Source organism: Astyanax mexicanus, chromosome 23 (assembly GCF_023375975.1).
Source record: "Astyanax mexicanus isolate ESR-SI-001 chromosome 23, AstMex3_surface, whole genome shotgun sequence".
NCBI classification, from domain to species: Eukaryota; Metazoa; Chordata; class Actinopteri; order Characiformes; family Acestrorhamphidae; genus Astyanax; species Astyanax mexicanus.
The window spans coordinates 1,047,394-1,074,004 of NC_064430.1; the positions used below are offsets into that span (position 1 = coordinate 1,047,394).

The window sequence follows — 26,611 nt, forward strand, 5'->3', positions numbered from 1 at the left end:
GGGACTACATAGTCCTATTTGGCATATATAGAGTAGTATAGGGACTATAGAGTTCTATATGGGGTATAGGGACGTATGTGGATTAATGCTAATGCACTTACGTGTGGATACAGAGGGAAGTGAAGGTTGTTTCTGAGCTGAGAGACAGAAGACCCACACCAGTCCTCAAACACATGCAGGTTGGCCTGTCCTTTATACTGGAGAAACACACAGAACATAGAAAACAGTTCATCAATTCTACCATAATCACTATGTATTTATAAACTACAGACAACATTTCTCCCAAATTCCTAGTAAAAATATTCTCATTTAGAGCATTTATTTACAGAAAATGAGAAATGGCTGAAATAACAAAAAAGATTCAGAACCTTCAGACCTCAAATAATGCAAAGAAAACAAGTTCATATTCATAAAGTTTTAAGAGTTCAGAAATCAATATTTACAGTTTTCATGCATCTTGGCATCATGTTCTCCTCCACCAGTCTTACACACTGCTTTTGGATAACTTTATGCTGCTTTACTCCTGGTGCAAAAATTCAAGCAGTTCAGTTTGGTGGTTTGATGGTTTGTGATCATCCATCTTCCTCTTGATTATATTCCAGAGGTTTTTAATTTGATAAAATCAAAGAAACTCATCATTTTTAAGTGTTCTCTTATTTTTTTTCCAGAGTCCAAATATATTCAGTAGAAATGGAGCTGAGATAAGAGTGATGTATTTGATTAAAAGTTCAGGTTTATTCCCCTGAATGACCCGTTACCGGAGAGCGAGGCGGAGCTGCAGGAAGCGGAGCTGCTTTCACACTTGATATGACATTGATTTCCAGCTGACTCTGGCTCAGCTCCTGCCTCCATGCCTCGCCTGCCTCTCCTGGGGTTCTGCCTGATCACAGACCCAATTTCAGCGTGAGATGGATCCGACGCCGGGTTGACCCGGGCACGCCTGGGCCTGTGCTGAGGAAGTACTGGGGGAGTAAATCCTCCTCTCCTGTCCTCCGCCTCGCCTCGCCTCGCTCTCCAAATGAAGTCAGCAGGAAGCGGGGAGGCAGTCAGCTGTCTGTGAGGCGGCGTTCCCCTGGGGCGGGGCTTCACCGAGCCGAGCAGAACTCCGGCAGCCGGGATCGAATAAAACAGGGTGAAGACTGGACGAGTCACTAGAGACACTCGTCCAACAAGGACATACAGAGATACAGATGCGAAGAACAGCATCCCTCTGATCCACCAATCACAACCCAGAGCTTCTGAATATATCTAGTTCAGGTACATTTCTGGAGTTTTGCTTGCTTATCTTGGTAACAGAAAACACAGGAGCTCCACTGACTGAATACAACCTAGACAGACGCCAACAGTCAGACGTTCATCGCTATCTCTGTAACACAGGTGCTGTGCCGAGCCGAGCGTACACCCCCACTTATTACACACACATGAACACACAGCAGCACAAACCCAACTTTTACATCAACAATAAACAGAATAGTAAATAAAATAACATTGCTGTTCCCGTAAATGAGCTGCTGGAGCTCCTTCACAGCGTCAACCAGCAGCTCAGTTTCCTCTGCTGAGAAGAGTTTGTTGGACACGTCCAGGTAGCTGCACCGTTACAATAGCAATCCACCAAAGTCAGAGCGCACCTGCTGCACATTCTTACAGGGAATGATGAGCGACAGAGTGACGAGTGACACTCTGATTGGTTGGTTCATTTCACACTACACCCAAAATGAACCACACCCATGATTAATTAAGATAAAAGAATTAGTACATGCCTTTTGTATTGCGTTTCGAGCTGTGCAAGATGTACTTTTCCCGTCGTTACGATAGCAAAGACACACTGACACGCCCTAAATCAAGCTAATAAAAGATCACTAAAATTGTTAATCACCTAAAAGCTTCACTGAGTTTGGTTCGTTTAACACTGTTTTTAAGTTACTACATCATTCCTTATGTGTTCATTTATAGTCTGAAAGATCACTTCCCTATTCATTTACTATGTAAATATATAAATATAAATATATATCTAAATCAGATCAGGCTACACAGAACTGTTAAAGCCAAATATATTAAATATATGAGAACAGGTGGGTCTGAATCCGGCGCTCAGCCTCTTTACGCTTCAAAGCTTTGGAATGATTTCCAAAAGCAATTTCTGGCGTTCCAGCAGACAAATAATCAAAATTCATAAATTCCTGAGTGTTGTGGGCGTCGGTGGAGTGTGGGGGTAACTGCAGCAGGTGAGATGGTGAGATCAGACTGCCCCCTCCATCTGCCCCGGTCTCTCTCCACAGACCAGCTTTAAAATTAGCTTCTCTAATTGGAGCTGCTGTGGACGGAGGCGGCGGCGCCGGCGCCCCACTTACTCCAGGCAGGGGTGGACAGCGGGCAGCGGGCACCGGGGACCTGGACGCTCTATCTGAGACAGATAAGGGGGCGCTGACCATACTGCACCATATCAAGATTTAAATAGTTTATTGTCATGAACACAGTAAGAAACAGTAAGAAATAAGTTTCCTCATAAAATGAAATTCTTTCTTTGCTCCTCACCAAGTATCAAGAATTTCCCCCCGGGGATCAATAAAGTATCTATCTATCTATCTATCTATCTATCTATCTATCTATCTATCTATCTATCTATCTATCTATCTATCTATCTATCTATCTATCAAGTATACCATATAAAGATAAAAATAGAAAATATACAATAAAGCAAGAAATAAACTAACTAAATATAATTATTAAATTGGTGTTAGATTTAAATATATACAGTACAGGCCAAAAGTTTGAACACAGCTTCTCTTCTTCAATGTGTTTTCTTTATCTTCATGATTATTTACATTGTAGATTCTCACTGAAGCATCAAAACTATGAATTAACACATTTTATGTACTTAATAAAAAAGGGTGAAATAACTGAAAAAAAACACGTTTTATAAACTAGTTTCTTCAAAATAGCCCCCTTTGCTCTGATTACTGCTTTGCACACTCTTGGCATCATTCTCTCAATGAGCTTCAAGAGGTGGCCACCTGAAATGAAAAGTTTTCCAACAGTCTTGAAGAAAGGAAGGAGTTCCCAGAGGTGTTTATTAGCACTTGTTGCTCCTTTGCCTTCTTCACTCTGTGATTCAATCTGGATTGGGTTCAGGTCCGGTGACTGTGGAGGTTCAGCTCATTTTTTGTTAAGTACATAAAACTCCACATGTGTTCATTCATAGTTTTGATGCTTCAGTGAGAATCTACAATGTAAATAGTCATACAATTATATTATATTTTTGCAGTAAATTGAGCATGTGCCTCTGAGAAATGTCCTTGATATTTAAAAGTGTGTAGAGAGTAATGTGCAGGTTATTTCTGAGGTAGGTTGAGGAGTCTGCTAGCAGTGGGGAAGAACCTGTTCTTTAGCCTGGTGGTTTTGCATTTCACACTTCTGTACCTCCGGCCTGAAGGCAGGCAGAAGTGTGAACAGTCCATGCCGGTCCAAGCGTTAAGTGTTTTCACCTATGTTTCATTTGTAGCTCCGCCCCCTTGTTGCTTCTCCTCAGGTGTTCCCAGTTTCCATTTCTTTCTATGTGTCTGTAATTATAGCCTTGTGTTTCCTCTTTCCTTGGTCGGTTTTCCTATGTACTCCGTGTTTCTTTGTTTCTTTCTGGTTCTTTCTGGAAAAACAGAACTATAAATACAGACACAAGAAAAGGGAAATCAAACTGGGAACACCTGAGGACAGGTAACAAGGGGGGTGGAGCTACAAATGAAACAGGTAAAAACACTTGAGGCAGGAAAGATAGGAAAGAGGAAAGCAGTAAAAACAAGGAGACAGAACAGGAAATGACACACAGCAACTAATTGCCTTAACTTTATTAACATTATTAAGTTTCTTGCATCATTTTTAGTGACAGAAAAAGCTATTTTTATTTTTATTTTTAACAGTAGAGATGCTGTTAACAGAGTGAAGTGTTGAGATAATATCTTTAACTTTAATACGAAGTCTCTTCTTCTCTACAGGATCCAGTATTGAGAGGAATCCTCAGAATCGCCTCTATCAGCGTTAAATTAATGTATTTTCTCAGATATCAGGAGCTGAAGAACGAGCAGCGTTTACATTTATTCAGCAGGAATGAGAGGGGGATTCAGACCCGTGTGGACGGAGGAGAAGATGAGTGGAGCAGAAAGGACATTTCCTCCTATCAGGGTCATCTCTCCCTGCGTCCGGCTGCAGCGCCGCTGATGTATTCCCCGCACTCGCCGCTCCCCACGGCCAGATAATAGCATTCAATAATAACGGCCAGCAGCTCGTAAATCATCAGCTGAAAACAGAGGTCGTTCCTCCAGCGCAGCGTTTCCCCCATGCCGAGCGTCCAAACCAGAGACCAACTCAGCACTGACGACCCTCACGAGTAGAGGAGTACAGAAATATATAAATATATACAGCTCTGGAAAAATATAAGAGAGCACTTCAAACCAAACTGAACTGCTTGAATTTTTGCACCAGGAGTAAAGCAGCATAAAGTTATCCAAAAGCAGTGTGTAAGACTGGTGGAGGAGAACATGATGCCAAGATGCATGAAAAAAACTGTGATTAAAAACAACCAGGGTTATTCCACCAAATATTGATTATTTCTGAACTCTTAAAACTTTATGAATATGAACTTGTTTTCTTTGCATTATTTGAGGTCTGAAAGCTCTGCGTCTTTTTTTTTTGTTATTTCAGCCATTTCTCATTTTCTGTAAATAAATGAGAATATTTTTATTTGAAATTTGGGAGAAATGTTGTCTGTAGTTTATAGAATAAAACAACAATGTTCATTTTACTCAAATATAAACCTATAAATAGCAAAATCAGAGAAACTGATTCAGAAACTAAAATGCTCTCTTCATTTTTTCCAGAGTTGTATCAAAGTATCACGAAATTTTGATTTGTAATTCTAAAATCTTTAAGAATTCATTCTTCACAGATGATTTTAACAGATGAACATCACCCAACTCTAAAATCTTTACCCAACAGCCTTTAAATAGACTTCATATAGTCTAAAGAAGCTTAATTAGCGTTTCATTTCTGCTCTATGGCGCTGCATAGCCTCCAGTAATGTGCTGGATCTGCTGGTGGTGTTGAGTAATAGCTGGTGTCTCAGGTTGGCACTGTGGGTAAACCTCATCTCCTCCGTCCCCAGGAGACCCGACACGAGCATAGAAATGAAGAGTCTCGGATCAAACGGGGATTGCGACCCATCCTGAACCCTTCAGACCTCCCCCCGCCCAAACCATCGTCCCTGGAGGACCTTCTTCAGGAATCTGCAATAGATGAGCTGCCAGGTTCCTTCCTGCTGAAGCTGAGCACGGGGTACATCACGCTTCAGGAGGCTTTTACACCGCAGTAAAGCTCAGGAGAGAGCAGCAGCGGTACTGACTGTCTGTTAGAGCCCTACTTCAGCCGTGCAGCTTGATTTAGGGGGCATGTCAGCATGTCTTTGCTATTGTAACGTCGGGAAAAGTACACCTTGAACGGCTCGAAACACAATAGAAAACGCAAAAGTCATGTACTAATTCTTTTATCTTAATTAATCATGGGTGTGGTTAATTAATTTTGGGCGTAACGTGAAATAATAAACCGTTCCCTTTAAGAGTCAGGTGAGCTCTTACGGATAGCGGATTGCTATTTTAACGGTGCAGCTACCTGGACGTGTTCAACAAACTCTTCTCAGCAGAGGAAACTGAGCTGCTGGTTGACGCTGTGAAGGAGCTCCAGCAGCTCTTTTTACGGGAACAGCAATGTTATTTTATTTACTATTTTGTTTATTGTTGATGTAAAAGTTGACCAGATAGCGATGAACGTCTGACTGTTGCCTGTCTAGGTTGTATTCAGTCAGTGGAGCTCCTGTGTTTTCCATTGACAAGATAGCAATACGCCAGGAATTTACCTGAACACACATGACCACATGATTCTGTATCTACTGTTACTGTAGATTAACCCTTATTTATAAACAGTAATAAAAGGATTGGAGGAAAATCTGTAACACTCAAAGGAAGTTGGATTGTGTGACAGTTCAACACCATTGAATTGACAATATTCTACAAACCAATCAGTGTGAAGTACTGTATAGGAAGACTCCGCCCATGTAGGTGTTGATGCCAGGATGTAGTAAAGTTGCCTAGAGACTCAAGTCTTTACCTGTGTTTAAGTGTGAACCTGTTTAATCCGGTCCCTCAGGGCCATGTGTGAGGGTTTAGTAAATACGATTAATAAACACAGCAGATCCGGCTTGTTAGCGCTGCTGCACGGTGTGGGCGGGGCTGCTGGAGGTTCAGGTGTGTGCAGGTGAGTAATGCGTCTATATTTGGAGAGTAATTGTGCAGCGATGGTGAGCGAGCGGTGCATCATCTCCCAAACGCTTGTTGTTCTGTCGTCCTCCGGCCACCTGTTCCTGTAAATATAGCAGAATCCTGAAGAGACACATCTCTCCCCGGAGAAATCACACCGAGAGAGAGAGAGAGAGAGAGAGAGAGAGAGAGAGAGAGAGAGAGAGAAAGAGAGAGAGAGAGAGAGAGAGTGAAAGAGTGAACGAGATTGGAATAGAGAGACAAAGGGAGGGAGAGAGAGAGCAACGGAGAGAGGGGGATGGAGAGAGAGAAAGAAAGAATGTAAAAGGAGAGAGACAGACAGAGAGAGAAAAAGAAATAGAGAAAGAGAGAAAAAGACAGTGAGAGAAAGGGAGAGGGAAAGAAATAATGAGACACAAAGAGAGAAAGAGCAATAGAGAAAGACAGAGAGTGAAAGAGAGAAAGGGAGAGAGAGGGAGAAAGAGTGCAATAAAGAGAGGGAGATGAAGAAAGAAAGAAAAAAGGAAAAGAGAGAGACACAGGGCGAGAGATAAAGAAAGAGAAAGAGCGATAGAGAGAACAGAGAAAAAAGAGAGACAAAGGGAGAGAGAGAAATTAAAAAGAAAAGAGATCGCAAGAGATAAAGAGAGAAAGATTGATAGAGAAAGAGAGACAGAGGGAGAGAGAAAGAACAATAAAAAAGATGGAGAGAGAGAGAAAGAGCAAGAGAGAGAGAAAGAGAGAGAAAAGTATCTCGAACACTTTCAGCACTTTCCGTACACCATCCTCTCCAGAGGGGCTGCATAACACCGCATTAACCACAGAAGGTACCATAAGAGGCTTTACCTCCGGTTTCCATGGCAACTTGAGGAACTTCTGGCTGAGAAGTTTCCGGATCTCGTTCTGGCCGTGACTCTCCTCTCCACCTTCACCAGGTTCATCTCCCTGAAATAGAGAAAACAGGAAATACCCTTTATTTAACATAAAGACCAAATTATTTGACATTTGGACAGTTGAAGATGCCCACCAAAGAGACAGTTTAAGTATATACTGTATGTAGTGCATACAGCATCTTGGCATCATGTTCTCCTCCACCAGTCTTACACACTGCTTTTGGATAACTTTATGCTGCTTTACTCCTGGTGCAAAAATTCAAGCAGTTCAGTTTGGTGGTTTGATGGTTTTGTGATCATCCATCTTCCTCTTGATTATATTCCAGAGATTTTTTTAATTTGGTAAAATCAAAGAAACTCATCATTTTAAGTGCTCTCTTATTATTTTCCAGAGCTGTATATTTAAGTACAAACATCTGATGACATTATGCCAGTCGAAAAATGCAACTAAAAGAAATGAATACAACAAATACAAATCTAAAATAATAATTTAAATGAATTTGGGACGGTTCTGGGACGGTCTAGTCTGGAGCCCTGGTTATGATGACTCTCTATAAATAAAGTGTTACCGGTAAATAAAGTGTTTAAATAACGTGTAACTGGTAAATGACAATCGTACACATTTCTCAGATCTCGGTCACGTCGGTGTTCCGGATGCGCTCGGATCCCGTCACGCACAAAAGCATCGCTATCACCCAAAATTCCAATTAGCGTCCGTGTCACACGCAGAATCCACGGAAAACAAGTGTCTATTGTTTAGAGTGCAGCACATACCCCGCCGGCGTCGGGGCTCAGCGGGGTTCCAGAGCAGGTTTCCATTTTTCCGGTATCAGGAGTAAATCCCAGCCCGCCTCGCTCTCCTAATCCCCTACATATCACTGCCAAGCAGCCAGCATCAAAACAATGCCCCAGCACCGCCAACAATCAGCAGCCACTCCACCCGCCACTCTACAACATCCCTCACCAGCCCAGAGACACTACACATCCCATTCACCCTGCTGGAGCTCCTCCACATCCAAACAATTACCCTGAGCTTCCTCACAATCTGCTGCTTCAGAGCACGATTCAGAAAAATCTCATTTCCAGAACTTCAGGGCAGAGAAAGCAATTAAAAAACACGTTTCTCTCTCTGTTTAATGTTCAGCAGCATTCAGAGACAGTAGAGTTCTGAGACAGTAGAGCTCTGAGACAATAGAGATCTGAGACAGTAGAGCTCTGAGGCAGTAGAGTTCTGAGACAGTAGAGCTCTGAGACAGTAGAGCTTTGAGACAGTAGAGTTCTGAGACAGTAGAGCTCTGAGACAGTAGAGCTTTGAGACAGTAGAGTTCTGAGACAGTAGAGCTCTGAGACAGTAGAGCTTTGAGACAGTAGAGTTCTGAGACAGTAGAGCTCTGAGACAGTAGAGCTTTGAGACAGTAGAGCTCTGAGACAGTAGAGTTTATAGACAGTAGAGCTCTGAGACAGTAAAGCTCTGAGACAGTAGAGAGTTCAGAGACAGTAGAGCTCAGAGAAAGTTGAGCGCTGAGACAGTAGAGCTCTGAGGCAGTTCAGAAACAGTAGAGTTCAGAGGCAGTAGAGTTCAGAGACAGTAGAGTTCTGAGAGAGTAGAGTTCAGAGAGACAGTAGAGTTCAGAGACAGTAGAGCTCAGAAACAGTAGAGTTCAGAGACAGTAGAGTTCAGAGACAGTAGAGTTCTGAGACAGTAGAGTTCTGAGACAGCAGAGTTCAGAGAGACAGTAGAGATCAGAGACAGTAGAGCTCAGAAACAGTAGAGTTCAGAGACAGTAGAGTTCAGAGAGACAGTAGATTTCAGAGACAGTAGAGCTCTGAGGCAGTAGAGCTCTGAGACAGTAGAGATCTGAGACAGTAGAGTTTAGAGACAGTAAAGTTCTGAGACAGTAGAGCTCTGAGAGAGTAGAGTTCTGAGACAGTAGAGCTCTGAGACAGTAGAGTTCTGAGAGACAGTAGAGCTCTGAGACAGTAGAGTTCTGAGAGACAGTAGGGTTGAGAGACAGTAGAGTTCTGAGACAGTAGAGTTCAGAGACAGTAGAGTTCTGAGACAGCAGAGTTCAGAGAGACAGTAGAGTTCTGAGACAGTAGAGTTCTAAGCCAGTAGAGTTCAGAGACAGTAGAGTTCTGAGACAGTAGAGTTCTAAGACAGTAAAGCTCTGAGACAGTAGAGTTCAGAGAGAGTAGAGCTCTGAGAGAGTAGAGTTCTGAGAGAGTAGAGTTCTGAAACAGTAGAGTTCTAAGACAGTAAAGCTCTGAGACAGTAGAGTTCAGAGACAATAGAGCTCTGAGACTTTTCAGGAGAGAGATGAAACCTTCTTAACTTTTCATGGGAGTCAATGTAAAAACAGTTTATTTTTATTTATTAGAAATTTCGATGCAGTGTAAAGGACAATTAGTGTGTTTAAATTATGCAATAAACTAAAAATTTGCAAAAATGGAGATACTTGTTTTTCATTGAAAAGCACAAATATTAATTTAGAAACAACAATACTAATGTATTAAGTTTTCATAAATCAATATTTGGTGGAATAACCCTGAATTTTAATAATAAATGCTTTCATGCATCTTGGCATCATGTTCTCCTCCACCACAAATGACCACAAGCCATCAAACCAAACTGAACTGCTTGAGTTTTTGCACCAGGAGTAAAGCAGCATAAAGTTATCCAAAAGCAGTGTGTAAAACTGGTGGAGGAGAACATGATGTCAAGATGCATGAAAAAAACTGTGAATAAAAAACAACCAGGGTTATTCCACCAAATATTGATTTCTGAACTCTTAAAACTTTATGAATATGAACTTCTTTGCATTTTCTTTGCATTATTTGAGGTCTGAAAGCTCTGCATCTTTTTCCTTATTTTATTTCCCCTTTTCTGTAAATAAATGCTGTAAATGACAATCGCAATTTGAGAGAAAATCCCACACTAAAATGATGACAGGTGTTTCAGTTTCATTGTCCAACCCCTGTACATATAAATAGAATATAAAATCAGAGAAACTGATCTATTTAAGTGGTCTTCTAAAAGCTGTATATGTTAAGTATAAATGTTTTGTTTTCGAGTGGGAAACAAAATATCTCATTTTGAGAACTCCAGGGCAGGAAAAGCAATTGAAGAACGATGTTCCGCTGTCTGTTTAATGTTCAGCGTAATGCAGCGATACGGGAGCTCTCACAGATCTAAAAGTTGGTAATGGTTTTAAACAGATGTGGGACAGAAATAAAAAGTAATTGCGTTGCATCATGTAGACATAAAAGCTCGCTGTTACTGGAGAAGAGTCTAAATTAGAGTATCGCAGATAAACAGCAGCGGCTTAAAACATCACGCAGAATCTAATCAAACCTGCAGCGCTCCGACGAGACCGCGGAAAACTCTTAACTCCGCTCTGTTTCCCGAAACCAGTGTGACAGGTGGCCAATTACAAGAGACAAACTGTGTGTTCGAGAGGCTGTAAGTGTGTGTGTTGTTTGGTGTGTGTGTGTGTCTGTGTGTGTGTGTGTGGAGAGAGAATGAGGCATGACAATCATGCAACGTTGTGTAGCGTTAGCATCTGATTCTGATAATCACACACAAATAACCCACTGCTCTGATCCCGAGCTGAAACATCAAACAGCAGAAAGTGAAGATTAACTTGCGTTATCTTCTAATACCTCACCAGCTGAAAGAGCGGAAGGGTTGGTGAGGGGTAAGTTGAGGTTGGTAAGGGGTTAGTTGAGGTTGGTAAGGGGTTAGTTGAGGTTGGTAAGGGGTTAGTTGAGGTTGTTAAGGGGTTAGTTGAGGTTGGTGAGGGGTAAGTTGAGGTTGGTGAGGGGTTAGTTGAGGTTGGTGAGGGGTTAGTTGAGGTGGGTAAGGGGTTAGTTGAGGTTGGTAAGGGGTTAGTTGAGGTTGGTGAGGGGTTAGTTGAGGTGGGTAAGGGGTTAGTTGAGGTTGGTAAGGGGCTAGTTGAGGTTGGTGAGGGGTAAGTTGAGGTTGGTAAGGGGTTAGTTGAGGTTGGTAAGGGGCTAGTTGAGGTTGGTGAGGGGTTAGTTGAGGTTGGTGAGGGGTTAGTTGAGGTTGGTGAGGGGTTAGTTGAGGTGGGTAAGGGGTTAGTTGAGGTTGGTAAGGGGTTAGTTGAGGTTGGTGAGGGGTAAGTTGAGGTTGGTAAGGGGTTAGTTGAGGTTGGTAAGGGGCTAGTTGAGGTTGGTGAGGGGCTAGTTGAGGTTGGTGAGGGGTTAATTGAGGTTGATGAGGGGTTAGTTGAGGTGGGTAAGGGGTTAGTTGAGGTTGGTAAGGGGTTAGTTGAGGTTGGTGAGGGGTTAGTTGAGGTTGGTGAGGGGTAAGTTGAGGTTGGTGAGGGGTTAGTTGAGGTTGGTAAGGGGTTAGTTGAGGTTGGTAAGGGGTTAGTTGAGGTTGGTAAGGGGTTAGTTGAGGTTGGTGAGGGGTAAGTTGAGGTTGGTAAGGGGTTAGTTGAGGTTGGTGAGGGGTAAGTTGAGGTTGGTAAGGGGTTAGTTGAGGTTGGTGAGGGGTTAGTTGAGGTTGGTGAGGAGTTAGTTGAGGTTGGTAAGGGGTTAGTTGAGGTTGGTAAGGGGTTAGTTGAGGTTGGTAAGGGGCTAGTTGAGGTTGGGGAGGGGTTAGTTGAGGTTGGTAATGGGTTAGTTGAGGTTGGTAAGGGATTAGTTGAGGTTGGTAAGGGGTTAGTTGAGGTTGGTAAGGGGTTAGTTGTGGTTGGTAGGGGGTTAGTTGAGGTTAGTAAGGGGTTAGTTGAGGTTGGTAGGGGGTTAGTTGAGGTTGGTGAGGGGTTAGTTGAGGTTGGTGAGGGGTTAGTTGAGGTTGGTGAGGGGTTAGTTGAGGTTGGTGAGGGGTTAGTTGAGGTTGGTAAGAGGTTTATTTGAGGTTGGTAAGGGGTTATTTGAGGTTGGATAATGGTTAGTTGAGGCTGGTAAGGGGTTATTTGAGGTTGGTAGGGGGCTAGTTGAGGTTGGTAGGGGGCTAGTTGAGGTTGGTAAGGGGTTAGTTGAGGTTGGTAAGGGGTTAGTTGAGGTTGGTGAGGGGTTAGTTGAGGTTGGTGAGGGGTTAGTTGAGGTTGGTGAGGGGTTAGTTGAGGTTGGTAAGAGGTTTATTTGAGGTTGGTAAGGGGTTATTTGAGGTTGGATAATGGTTAGTTGAGGCTGGTAAGGGGTTATTTGAGGTTGGTGAGGGGTTAGCTGAGGTTGGTAAGGGGTTAGTTGAGGTTGGTAAGGGGTTAGTGGAGGTTGGTGAGGGGTTAGTGGAGGCTGGTAAGGGGTTAGTTGAGGTTGGTAAGGGGTTTAGTTGAGGTTGGTGAGGGGTTAGTTGAGGTTGGTAAGGGGTTAGTTGAGGTTGGTAGGGGGTTAGTTGAGGTTGGTAAGGGGCTAGTTGAGGTTGGGGAGGGGTTAGTTGAGGTTGGTAATGGGTTAGTTGAGGTTGGTAAGGGATTAGTTGAGGTTGGTAAGGGGTTAGTTGAGGTTGGTAAGGGGTTAGTTGAGGTTGGTAAGGGGTTAGTTGAGGTTGGTGAGGGCTTAGTTGAGGCTGTTGGGGGTTATTTGAGATTGGGGGACAAAGCCTGATCTCTATGTGGAAGTTTTCACTAGAGAGGTACAATATGATAAAAAAACACTGTTGGATATCCTAATATCGATTTGAAAATAAACTCATTTCTAGAAGGTTTTTCATCACTTGGTTTGGCTTCAACCATTTGCACTAGCTCAATATACCGGGACGGTTGTTTCCGGTTGAGAGTACGCTGTGCGCTATTGGCTGCCGCTTCTCACCGGTGTGTGGATGAGTGCTGAATATGAACGGTTGTACGTAAAACATGTAAAATGTAAAGCGTCCTGTAAAGGTTTCTAGAACGGCAATAAATAAGTTGAACTTCATTCATTCATACCTCACATTGTCTTACTTGTTGTAGAATTGTGTTTTTTCTGTTTTTCTTTATTTTCTTAAGTTGTAAAGATGTGAAAATATGTATAAATTGTGGGGCTTTGTTATCCTTTCACCGTGGATAAAATTAAGAAATGTTTGTACATTGTGCATGTACACTTTGCGTGGAAGGGCTTCTAAACCCCCTTCTACACCCCAATTTTGGAACTGTAAACTGTTATGACTTTTGGGCTAAGTACACGGAACACATATACGACTTATCACAGAGACATGAACGAAAAAGGTAAAAAAAGGGACAGTAGTAAATATTCGGAACAACAGTGTCAGTGCTCTATTTTACTCAAGAAAATAAAATACGTTTCTGATTTCGTAAGGTAAAGCAAGTTAGACACTCTACCTTGTTTTAACTTGCTTTACCTCTTTATGCTTTTCGTATAATAAACATTCATAGAACGCCTATTTAATGTTCAGTGTAATGCAGCAAATGTAAAGTAATATAAAGTATTATCCCGAGTTACAAAGCCCTTAAACATATATACATTTAACTGAATGTAAAAGTTGATTTCAACCTGAAGTCACTGTCTATTTGCGTGTAGTTAAGCAGAACTCAACTTCTGATTGGTTTGCTAAATTCCCTCCCTTCACACCGGTAATCGTAGGCCTATCACAATTTTATCGTACAATAAAAGGACTGGATAAAAAGGTGCTATTTCAGTTTTTTCCGACATGTTGTTGTGAATGCAGACATTCGGTATTTCCCTCTAAATTGTGCAGGACTACCTTGCCTTTGCTCACACTATCTTGCTCCTCTCTTACTTAAGCTCACGTTATCTCACTCTACCTCAATTTTTCTCACACTGCCTCGCTCTAGCTCACATTACCTCACTGTACCTCGCATTACCTTGTCCTACCTCATGTTGTCTCCTCTACCTTGCTTTATCTCACTCTACCTCACACTACATTGCTCTACCTCACATTACCTTGCTTTACCCTCACTCTGTCTCATGTTATCTCACTCTAACTCACATTACCTCAATTTTTCTCTCACTGCCTCACTCTAGGTCACATTACCTCACTGTACCTTGCATTACCTTACTCTACCTCATGTTGTCTCACTCTACGTTGCTTTATCACACTCTACCTCACATTACCTCATGTCTTCTCACTCTACCTCACAATACATCGCTCTACCTCACATTACCTTGCTTTACCCTCACTCTAGCACGTGTTATCTCACTCTACCTCACTCTACCTTGCTCTACCTCACATTACCTCATGTCTTCTCACTCTACCTCACAATACATCGCTCTACCTCACATTACCTTGCTTTACCCTCACTCTAGGTCATGTTATCTCACTCTACCTTGCTTTATCTCACTCTATCTCAATTTCCCTTGCTCTACCTCACTCTTCCTTGCTTTATCTCATGTCATCTCACTTTACTTGCTTTATCTCACTCTATCTAAATTTCCCTTGCTCTACCTCATACTGCCTTGCTCTACCTCTGTCTACCTCACATTACCTTGCGCTATCTTGCATTACCTCACTCTACCTCATGTCATCTCACTTTACCTCAGTCTACCACCCACACTCTACCTCACACCACATCACTCCATCTACCTCACTCTACCTTGCTTTACTTCTTTTTCTCTTCCGTACAATAAACAGACTGGATAAAAATCTGGTGCTATTTCAGTTGTTTTCTGACGTGCTTTTGGGAGCGTGTTATATACAGTACATCACTCTACATTGTGCAAGAGGTTCTTATAATAGAGTCAGACAAGTGTATTCTAATGGAATAACAATAGGAGTAAGATTGCAAACCCATACTATAATAATCATAATCATAATATTAATATACTGTTTGTGCAGGACGGACATGAATTTTGTATGGTTCTTGGTATCAGCAGGTGAAAGTTCTTTGGCCTACATGAATAAAAAATAGTCTCTCTCTCTCTCTTTCTCTCTGTCTCTCTCTACATGAGTTAAAACAGCACTATAACGTTCTACCAACGTTCCTCCCGTCTCTCCGTCTGACGCTGTAAAACCCCTGAGATGGAATCTCAGCAGAAACGTGATGAATATCCCTCATCAGGTTCTGAACCCGAGCAGCAGAATATCAGCTCTGAGCTCGGAGCTCTCTCTCTCAGCTCTGACTGAAATAATGAGGCCGTGTCCGCCGGCTCATCCGCACCAATTAAAGCGCCGTGGCGTGACCCTGTCGCGCAGTCAACAGCGCGGGTCCCGGCGCCGCGGCTGAAAGGTGTCTGAATGATCGGCCCCGGCGCCGCTCGGTGTCGAGGTGCGAGATGGTGTTGACCCCGGCGCGAGGCGGAGCGTGAGGCGGAGGCCAGGACTCATAAATAAATGAGCTCTGGATTCCAGCGCTCTCGCCTCTCCAACAAGACAAGAATGATAACCAGATGCTCCCGGCTCCCGCCAACAGCTGGAGCACGGACTCGGGAATATCAGCAAGGTTAATGAATTCTCCCTGTTAGATTAGCGGAGCAGCGAAGAGCGAGAGGAGGAACCACAATCCTGCTCTCTGAAGATCTGAAGCTTCATCATTGGACAGGATTACAAAATTCGTAATCATGATAATTGTGATAATGATAAAGACAAGTGAGACAAAATAGGCCTACAGTATCAATCAACAAACCAAAACACTCTCTTGCTCTTCCTTTCCTGGAGCGATCCTGATGAGGGCCAGTTTCATCATTATAACGCTTTTCAAATTCTCCGGTAAAACTTTATAATAACTTTCATTACTATATTTAAAAAAAAAATATCAGTGAATATAAACAAAGCATTAGCTTATCAGAATTTGAATTTTAGCAAATGTTTACACAACACAGTTATCAACAAGGATATCCATATTTAGAAGTGTTTAATCACTGGCATTAGCCAATGCATTTATTAGTATTTACAAATATGTTAGCAACTTTTTAGTTCCTTAAAATTTGAACATTTAAAAGTAATACTTATTAATCATTAGTTAATGGTATATTAATTAAAGTTATTACACAGTTTAAGTGTAACCGATTCTTCTTTTCACATTGATTGACAATTTTTTAAATTCTTTATTTAGTTGAGTAGTTGTTGCTTCTCATAATCTGGATTCGAACATTACTCAAATATTCACTATTCTCTGTATACCTGTAACTCTACCTCTTCACTACTTTACTTTAACTGATGCTCTCAAACACTTTATTAAGAGACAAGAAATTCAAGTAATTAACTCTTGATGAGTTCAGCACAGCTGTTAACTGAAAGCCTGAATTCCAGGTGACTCTACCTCACCACTGAGAAAATCCAGCAGAGATGTTCAAAACTGATCATCTAAGAATGTAAAATATAAAACACATTCTGTTTTTTTAAACACTTTTTCTTGTTTATTAAATAATTATGGTTGCGCATTGCGAAGCTACTGGTCAACAGTTTGGGCCTCCGGAACCCCAGCCAGCTCTCCTGTACTGTGTGTGTATGGAGGAGCTATTGGATAAACCAGCTATTGGTCAAAATTTGGACACCCCGCACGTCCAGAGCAACCTAGCGTCCATAGCTACGCCATGTGCAACGTGCAAACACATTATAAGCGGATTTATGCAAATACCACCTAGCAACCATTTAACCACACCATAGCAACACCTTAGCAACCACCTAGCAACCCCTTCGCAACCCCTTTGCAACTGCTTAGCAACTCCATAGCAACCACCGCAGTGAATGGCAGGAGCTATTAGTTTGGATGAGTTTAGTGTTAATCTACAAATAATACAAGTATTAATTCTTAGAATGTTCAATCTGTGCAGTTTTCTGGATGTTTTTTAAACACTGGTAACGTTTCACGGTCAGAAACTGAAACATTGTATCCATTATTACATCACATGTTTTGTTTTAGAACGTTCCTGGAACATTATTTCTGTAAAGTTACAGGCTAACCTTGCTGGAAACTTTTCAAAATATTGCTAGAAACCAGCTAGCAACATCATAGCAACAGCTTAGCATCACCATAGAAACCACCTGGAATGCCACAACAGCCACAAAGCTACAGCCCAATAGCAGGAGAACCAACCGCTTCTTTTCTTGTAGATACTGAGCCAGCAGAGCATTAGTGAGGTCAGATACTGATGAGGGCTGATTAATTCTGGACCACAGTCACCAGTCCGACCCGACCCAGCAGTTCTGGAGCTCCGCCCCTCTGGAGATCTCTGTGCTCTGTATGTTAGTTGTTGCGTATGTAAATCTGAGGCTCCAGAGCTGCTGGTTTTTGTGGAGATTAGAGGAGCTGTGTTAGCGGATCTGCAGGCTGTGTCAGCAGCGGGAGAAGAAGAGCTGAATTCACTAATTAGAGGAGCTGTTTAGATGCTTCCCAACATACAGAGCATTAACTAGAGATTACACAACACGTATAACACATACTGAAGTAATGAAGACGCTGGATACACAACAACACCAACAACACGCCTACAGCGCAAATCCCAACTAGGTCAAGACCACTTTGGAAAGTGATCCAAACACTAACTCACACTGATCACCTTCAGTTCCGTCCTCATCAATCCTGCAGATTTTTAGTGCATTTATATATATTCTACCTGTATTCTGGATCCAGCTTTCGTCTTTCACACCTGTCCAGCTAATTACCTGCTGCAGAAGTTCTGACTTCATCAAAAGAGCTGAGATAACATCATACATAACAGCAAATAGAAGGTAGAGTAAAGAAAGAATGAGGTAGAGTGAGGTAGTGTGAGGTTGAGGTCCACAGTGAATCCTCACGTCAAACTACTTCTCAGAGTGAGGTAGAGTGTGGGTTCAGTGTGGTAGAGTGAAGTAGAGAGAAGATAGAATGAGATATGGTGAGGTAGAGTGAGGGCAGGGTGAGATATCATAAAGTAGAGTGAGGCAGAGGGAAGTAAAGTGAGGTAGAGTGAGTGTAGTGTGGGGTGAAGTGAGGTAGAGTGAGGCAGAGCGACTTAGAGCAAGGTAGAGTGTGGTAGAGTGAGAGAAGAGTGTGGTATCATTAGGTATCATGAGGTAGAGTGTGGTGGAGTGTGGTAGAATGAAGTAGAGTGAGGTAGTGTGAGTATAATGGGGGGTGAAGTGAGGGTAGTGTGAGGTTGAGGTCCCCAGTGAATACTTACATCAAACTACTTCTTAGAGTGAGGTAGAGTGTGTGGTAAAGTAAAGTAGAGAGAGGGTAGAGTGAGATAGGGTGAGGTAGAGTGAGGGCAGGATGAGGTATCATGAAGTAGAGGCAGGGCAAAGTAGAGCGAGTGTAATGTGGGGTAAAGTGAGGGTAGATTGTGGTAGATTGAGGTATTATGAGGTAGAGTAGAGAAAGTGAGTGAGGTAGAGTGAGAAAGAGTGAGTGTAATGTGGGGTAAACTGAAATAGAGTGAGGGTAGAGTGGGGTAATGAGGTAGAGTGAGTCAAGTGTAGAGTAGTGAGATAGAGTGTGGGTACAGTTTGGCAGAGTGAAGTAGAGCGAGGTAGAGTAAGGGTGTGGCAGAATGAGGGTAGAGTAAGGCAGTGTGAGGTAGTAGTCCACTATGAACCCTCATATCAAACTACTTCTCAGAGTGAGGTAGAGCGAAGTAGAGTGAGGTAAAGTAAGGTAACGTGTGGTAGAGTCAACAAATCTCAGGAGCTGCTTTGCAGCACCCTAACAACCACCTTGTTACCATAGCATCAGCAAAGTAACACCAAAACAACCAACTGGGATATCAGAGCAACCAATCTTCTTTCATAACAACCACCTAGCAACCAAAGGCACCTTTCTCGTGACAATTATATTAATTACGTAAGTATTACTATTTTAAAATGATTCATCTAGTGTATTTATTTTGTTTTACGTTGGTTTGTCTTTTAACGTTAATTTTTTTTTTTACAATATGTTATTAAACACACTTTTTCCACCGCTGAAAAATAACATAAATAAATGAACAGAAACCAAAAAATGCACATAATAAATAACTGTTATTCTGCTGTTTTATAATATCAATAATATAATATATGCGCTTGATCTCTCAGGTTGGGTAAATTAGGTCTCAGTAAAGGTAAATAAAGCATCACTCTGCTGCTGGATTCTGTCAGTAATTACTTTCTCTGCACAAAAGCCCTGTTTAAACATTTCCACCCAGCAGCCTCTGTCTCGTAACTCATCACTCATTCCCTCCTGATAAACAATGACAGTGTGGAGTTTATCAACACCACATCCGCTTCAACACAAAATTGATATTTATGGTATTTATAAAGCTAATTAATAATAATGCTGCAGCACTGATGAATCTGACATGAGGAGATAAATGGAATAATATGAAATTGAATACAGTATAATATAAATAAATATGATATATAAACAAATATGTTGTTTTGAATGATATTAATAAGAGACGTGGTCTAAAGTTTAGAAATTCAGGGTTGGACTGTTGAACTGCAAGTCTGACTGTAGACTTAAAAATAAACTTAAATCTGAGTTTACCTCACTCTAATTCATTCTAACTCACTCCACCTCCCTTAACCACATTATACTTCATTATACCACAGTTAGTTCCAAAACCCTGAGATGTGATTGGCTGAGAGGCATTCTACGAGTACCGTTATCAGCCAGTTATGCACTGTAACCGAAGCTCTCCATGTTGTATTACTCCGCCCACATACAGGTAACCTAGCAACGATGCAGCGCTTACAAACCAAACAGCGCAGCTACAAACAGAGCAGCAATGGAACTATTTTAACTGATGGAGTTTTTATAACCAAACAGATCCTATTTTCTCCTCCTCTTTAACTCTTTAAAATCTTTCAATAAACAGAGATAATGGAACTGTGGTATAATCACAATATTACACTTGAGATTTGTGTTATAATGTGTAATACTGCTGATCTACGACCGCAACACAGCCGTGCCAATATTACACGCTATAGCACAAACCTCAAGTGTATAATTGCTTAATTTTACCTCACTCTGCCTCACAACCTCTACCCAGCGAAAACTTACTCTATTTCTACTCTACCCTCACAATACCTGTACTTTACTTCACTCTATCTCATTTTAACCACAATTTACTGCTTTCTACCTCACGCTACCTGTCTCTACTCTCTTACTTTACTTCTCTTATTCTACTTTACTCGATCTCATTCTACCTAATTATACTTTATTCTACATCATTCTACTTTATTCTACATCATTCTACTTTATTCTACCTAATTATACTTTACTCTATCTCATTCTACCTAATTATACTTTACTCTATCTCATTCTACCTCATTCTACTTTATTCTATCTCATTCTACCTCATTCTACTTTATTCTATCTCATTCTACAACATTCTACTTTATTCTATCTCATTCTACCTAATTATAATTTATTCTATCTCATTCTACCTCATTCTACTTTATTCTATCTCATTCTACTTTTTTCTATCTCATTCTACCTCATTCTACTTTATCTCATTCTACCTCATTCTACTTTACTCTACCTCATTCTACCTCATTCTACTTTATTCTATCTCATTCTGCCTCATTCTACTTTACTCTACTTCATTCTACCTCATTCTACCTTACTCTACCTCATTTTTCCTCATTCTTCCTCATTCTACCTCATTCTACCTTACTCTACCTCATTCTATCTTACTCTACAAGGATTCAAGGAGATTTTATTGTCATTCGCATCACATGTGGTACATGAGGTGGAACGAAATTGTGATCTCACGATCCAGTTTTACACCCAAAGAGCTGTTATTAATAGATATATAGATAAAAAAGAATACAATAAAAGAAATAGAATATACAAAATAGATAGATAAATATCCCAAGAATAAAAAACAAATAGAAGAGAGTAGAAGGTACAGCAACATGAAGTCCAGAGTGCAAGTGTGCTATAGCAGCATGATAATGTGAATTAGAGCAGTGGAGATAAAGTGTCTCAGTGCAAGTAAAGTGACCATGTTTGTAAACAGTAAACAGTAATTTGTCCTTGGTGTCAGTGCAGTGTGTTGTTAAGTGGAGTTTAAGAGTCTTACAGCTTCCGGAATGAAGCTGTTTCTGAGTCTTGTTGTTTTGCACTTAATGCTCCGCAGCCTCCGGCCTGAGGGGAGTGGGACAAAAGGTGCGTGTGCTGGGTGGGTGGGATCCTTCCTGATGCAGGTGGCCCTTTTCCTGCACCTGGAGGTGTAAATGTCCTTCACCACCCTCTGCAGTGCTTTCCTGTCTGCAGCAGAGCAGCTTCCATGCCACACATTGATGCTGGAGCACACGACGCTCTCCACCACACATCTGTAGAAGGAGGTGAGGACTGTGCTCCCGAGTCCAGCTCGTCTCAGCCTCCTGAGGAAGTAGAGCCGCTGATGTGCCTTCCTGACCAGAGTGGAAGTGTTGTTGCTCCAGGTGAGGTTGCTGGTCAGGTGCACACCCAAGTACCTGTAGCTGTCAACCACTTCCACCGCAGATCCTCCAATGTGCAGGGGGAGGTGGGCATGCTGGCCCCTTCTGAAGTCCACAATCATCTCCTTTGTCTTTTTTACATTGATGCAGAGGTTGTTTTCTCTGCACCAATTCTCCAGGTGTTCCACCTCCTGCCTGTAGCTGGACTCATCTCTGTTTGTGATGCATCCAACCACTGCCGTGTCGTCCGCAAACTTCACAATATGACAGCCTGGATGGAGAGGTGAGCAGTCATATGTGAGCAGTGTGAACAGGAGGGGGCTCAGCGCACAGCCCTGAGGGGAGCCAGTGCTGAGGATTATGGAGGGGGAGGAGATGTTGTGAATCCTCACAGACTGCGGCCTGTTGGTCAGGAAGTCTAGGACCCAGTTGCACAGGGAAGAGCTCAGTCCAAGTGAGGAGAGTTTGGTTATCAGTGTCTGAGGAATCATGGTGTTGAAAGCAGATGTGAAGTCCACAAAGAGCATCCGAACGTAGGAATCCTTCTGCTCCAGGTGGGTGAGGGCAGTGTGGACCACGGAGGAAATGGCATCCTCTGTAGATCGGTTCTTCCTGTATGCGTACTGGTGTGGATCCACAGTGATGTTGATGGTGGCTTTGATGTGGGTCTGAACCAGTCTTTCAAAGCACTTTGTGACTATCGGAGTGAGGGCTACTGGCCGGTAGTCATTCAGACCTGTCACTGTGGAGCTCTTGGGGACCGGGATGATGGTGGCGGTCTTCAGGCAAGTGGGGACAGCTGCCTGGATGAGGGACGCGTTGAAAATGTCGGCCAGGACGTCCGAGAGCTGGTCTGCGCAGTCTTTTAGCACCTGTCCGGGGATGTTGTCCGGGCCGGCAGCTTTCCGGGGGTTAATCCTCCTCAGCGTCCTCCTTACTTCTGCTGGTGTCACGCTGAGGGGCTCCTCTCCTGGTGAGTGTGGGAGTCTGGTGCTGGGGGGTGTGTCAGGGTTCTCAAAGCGGGCGTAGAACGTGTTGAGAGCCTCAGGCAGGGATGGGTCTTTGGAGCTTTGTGCAACGTTAGATTTGTAGTCCGTGATGCACTTGATGCCCCTCCACATGCTCTGTGGATCCTGGGAGGAAAAGTGTCCCTGGATTTTCTGAGCATATGCAGCTTTTGCCCTCTTAACTCCAGCAGTCAGCTCTCTTCTAGCCCTCCTGAGTTCATCCGAGTCTCCAGATCTGAAGGCAGCATCCCTGGCTTTCAGCAGGGAACGCACCTCTGCGTTCAGCCAGGGCTTCTGGTTCGGGTAGCAAGTCACAGTCTTGGTAGTAGTGACATCCTCCACACACTTGCTGATGTACCCGAGAACAGCAGATGTGTATTCCTCCAGATCCAGCTCCCTCTCACACTCAGCAGCCTCCCTGAAGACCTGCCAGTCTGTGCAGCCGAAGCAGTCCTGCAGCACAGCGGCGCCGTCACTGGGCCACACCGTGATGGTTTTCTGTGTGGGTTTTGAGCGTCGCAGTGGGGGGTGGTATGCGGGGACCAGCATGATGGAGATGTGGTCCGATAGCCCGAGGTGGGGGCGGGTGAAGGCTTTGTAAGCGTCTTTCACAGAGGAGTAAACACGGTCCAGCGTGTTATTACCTCGCGTTGGAATGTTCACGTGTTGGTAAAACCTCGGCAGCGTGTTCTTCAGTTCTACGTGGTTAAAATCCCCCGCTACCATGTAGAACGCGTCCGGATGCTTGTTCTGAAGCGAGCTGATGTTGTCATAAAGGTCCTTCAGCGCGTTGTTAGCATTAGCATCCGGTGCTATGTAAACAGCAATCACGAACACCGCCGAAAACTCACGAGGCAGATAGTGAGGACGACACGTTACAGTCAGCTGTTCTGTCGCCTCGGAGCAGTGGCTGTTTACCAACACGCAGTTTGTGCACCAACCTTTGTTTATGTAGACGCACAAGCCGCCCCCCCGGGCTTTCCCGGATAGCTGGCTGCGGTCCGCTCGGAAGAGCTGCCGGCCGGCGAGCTGGAAGGCTGGGTCCGGAATGGTCTGGTTCAGCCAGGTTTCCGTGAGACAAATCACAGCGCAGTTCCTCATCTCCTCAGAAACATTCATCCTCAGCCGCAGCAGGTCCAGCTTGTTATCCAAAGAGCGGACGTTAGAGAGGAAAAGCGACGGAATCGGGGGTCGGTTAGCATTAGCCTTTAGCCTGGCTAGCACCCCAGCGCGTTTTCCTCTCTTCTGACGCCGCTCGCACCGCCTCCTCCTCTTGCCCTTTGTCTGCAGCGATCCGCTCCCCCACGCCGGAGCGCGGAGGAGCTGCAGCTCGCCCAGCGTAGCTCGGATATTGTTGTCCATAGTTGCTGTTTTACTGACCAAACTGTCCTTAATCCTCAGAAGTTCGGTTCTGCTGTAACTCACATGCGTGGGGCGCGTAAAGTTGGGTTCAGAATCGACGTAAAAACAGCTCAAAATAGGGTGTTCGCTAGGAGCGTGAGAAGCCGCTGCACTACTGCGCGCCGCCATCTACCTCACTCTACCTCACTCTATCTCATTCTATCTTACTCTACCTCACTCTACCTCATTCTACCTCACTCTACCTCATTCTACCCCACTCTACCTCATTCTACCTTATTCTATCTCACTCTACCTCACTCTACCTCATTCTATCTCACTCTACCTCATTCTACCTCACTCTACCTCATTCTATCTCACTCTACCTCATTCTACCTCATTCTATCTCACTCTACCTCATTCTGTCTCACTCTACCTCACTCTACCTCATTCTATCTCACTCTACCTCCTTCTACCTTATTCTTCCACATTCTACCTCACTCTATCTTGCTCTACTCTCACAAAACCTAACTCTACTTCGCTCTGCCTCATTGCTCCTTTCTCTAAATGATTTAAGTGTAATGAAATGTATAAATCTGTATATTATTATGTTGTTTTCCTGTGATAAGCGAGGGCGCTCTGTCTGGCAGGGGGAGAATCTGAAGTGTAAAGTAACAGAAGGTTTATAAATAGAGGCTCTATAAATAAATGCAGCATGGCTGATGCAGGGCCTGCAGCGTGCCGGTGGATGGGGAATCCGTTTTCCACTCAACTTTTTAATGTTATTCCTCATTCTCTTTTAACTCCCCTCATCACCCCCCCGCCCCCGAGCGCCAACCCCACTCAGCCTGGCACTCAGCCTGGCACTCAGCCTGGCACTCAGCCTGGCACACTGACGCCACGCTACGCTTCCTCTGTTCAGAGTGGAATAATGTCATCATAATCACGATTCTGAATTTATTCATTAAAAAAATGGTATTACTATTTATTTCCTTGTGTTTAAAAGTGTGTGCAGGGATATGCTGTTATATTATTATTATTACTATATTAGTGTCATATAATAGTGTTAAAATGACAATAATAGCATTAAACAAAATCACACTCTACCACACTCTAACTCCCTCTATCACTCCTTCACTCTACATACAGTAGATCTACCTTGCTTCTACCTCACTCTACTTTACCTACTGTACTCTCTCTCTCTCTCTCTCTCTCAGACTCCGGCTGCTGATGCAGAAACAGCATGACCTACTGTACTCTCTCTCTCTCTCTCTCTCTCTCTCTCTCTCAGACTCCGGCTGCTGATGCAGAAACAGCATGACCTACTGTACTCTCTCTCTCTCTCTCTCTCTCTCTCTCTCAGACTCCGGCTGCTGATGGAGAAACAGCATGACCTACTGTACTCTCTCTTTTGGACTTCGGCTGCTGATGGAGGAACAGCAGCATGATCTACTCTACTCTCTCTCTCTCTCTCTCTCTCTCTCTCTCTCTCTCAGACTCCGGCTGCTGATGGAGAGACAGCATGACCTACAGTACTCTCTCTCTCTCTCTCTCTCTCTCTCTCTCTCGGACTCTGGCTTCTGACGGAGAAGCAGCAGCATGACCTTCTGTACTATTTCTCGGGATTTAAACCAAAGATCCTCATCTTTTAGTGGCAGTTCCTTACTCTACTCAGTGCTAATCTTCGATTATTGGTTTTATATTGTACAAACTTTGATTGCGGACCTGTAAACAGTTATTCAGTTATTCAGTAATACACTATATTTAAAGGTTTGGTTTGCTGAGGCTACATTACACGATACATTACTCCAATGCCTCGGCTTCATATCTTTATGACTAATATGCGGGAAATTGAGTGAGTAGGCATGTAATAGAGCTGTATTAAAGGTAATGGTATAATAGCCGCTATCAGAGCTTCCTTCAGTGAGTTACTGCTTCCGCTGGAGCTCCGTAAACATTCATTACACCGCCAATAAAAGCCCTGTATAACCAGCGTACTGTACCGCAGCGTCCACCAGCGTCACGCTGTATCAGAGTGAGGCAGTGCAGTAATGGTCTGGTCATGCTTTCATCTGAATGCCGCGGTGATACAGGACCCATTTCTCCAGTGTTTTCCATCCATTTGTGAAAGCAATCATTTGAAAGCATGTTTTTTATGAAACAGCACAGCCTGACGCTTTCTCGTATACACCCCACCACTCACTCCTGCTCACCGGGAGCCATCACAACACTCTCAGCACTTTCATCACCCTGTATATACAGGTATAAATTACAGACGTGGAACTCGGGAAGTGATCTTTAATAAAATGACCCACCTGTAGAGTGTCCAATATAGAAAATCATAAAGATAACTGAAGATATTTCCCCAAAATGTCCCATCTTACAACATTTACAGCACCCTCTATATTTCTAAACGCATCTTTTAGAAAATATCCACTGTTGCATGTTTCTCGCAGCGAATGCTTCAACATCTTTTACCCCTTTCAGACCCTGCATCAGTTACAATGGACATCATGTTGTTCTTTTTTCTTATGTTTTGTTGCACAGAACACTAAATAAGACCTGCTGTTTATCAGAATAGATCATAAACCAACCAATGAAATAGTAGCTTAGCCCCACCCCCTGAAATGGATACAAAAAATCAGATTTTAATTAACCAATTAACCAATCAGAGTGTCTCTTGCTCATCATTCTCTTTAAGAGTAGAGCCAGGTGAGCTCTGTCTTTGGTGGATTGCTATTGTAACGGTGCAGCTACCTGGACGTGTTCAACAAACTCTTCTCAGCAGAGGAAACTGAGCTG

At 43.1% G+C, this 26,611-nt stretch overlaps 1 protein-coding gene across 1 annotated transcript in view; it reads right to left on the reverse strand.

The window, feature by feature from the left end:
* The window catches only part of b4galnt4b (beta-1,4-N-acetyl-galactosaminyl transferase 4b), a 151,269-nt gene that overhangs the window by 77,893 nt on the left and 46,765 nt on the right, over positions 1 to 26,611 (reverse strand). The window contains exons 4-5 of the mRNA XM_022665248.2: positions 7,149 to 7,247; positions 102 to 197 (exon numbers count right to left, since the gene is read on the reverse strand). Coding sequence (XP_022520969.2) covers positions 102 to 197; positions 7,149 to 7,247 — 195 coding nt within the window. The remainder of the gene's footprint in view (positions 1 to 101; positions 198 to 7,148; positions 7,248 to 26,611) is intronic.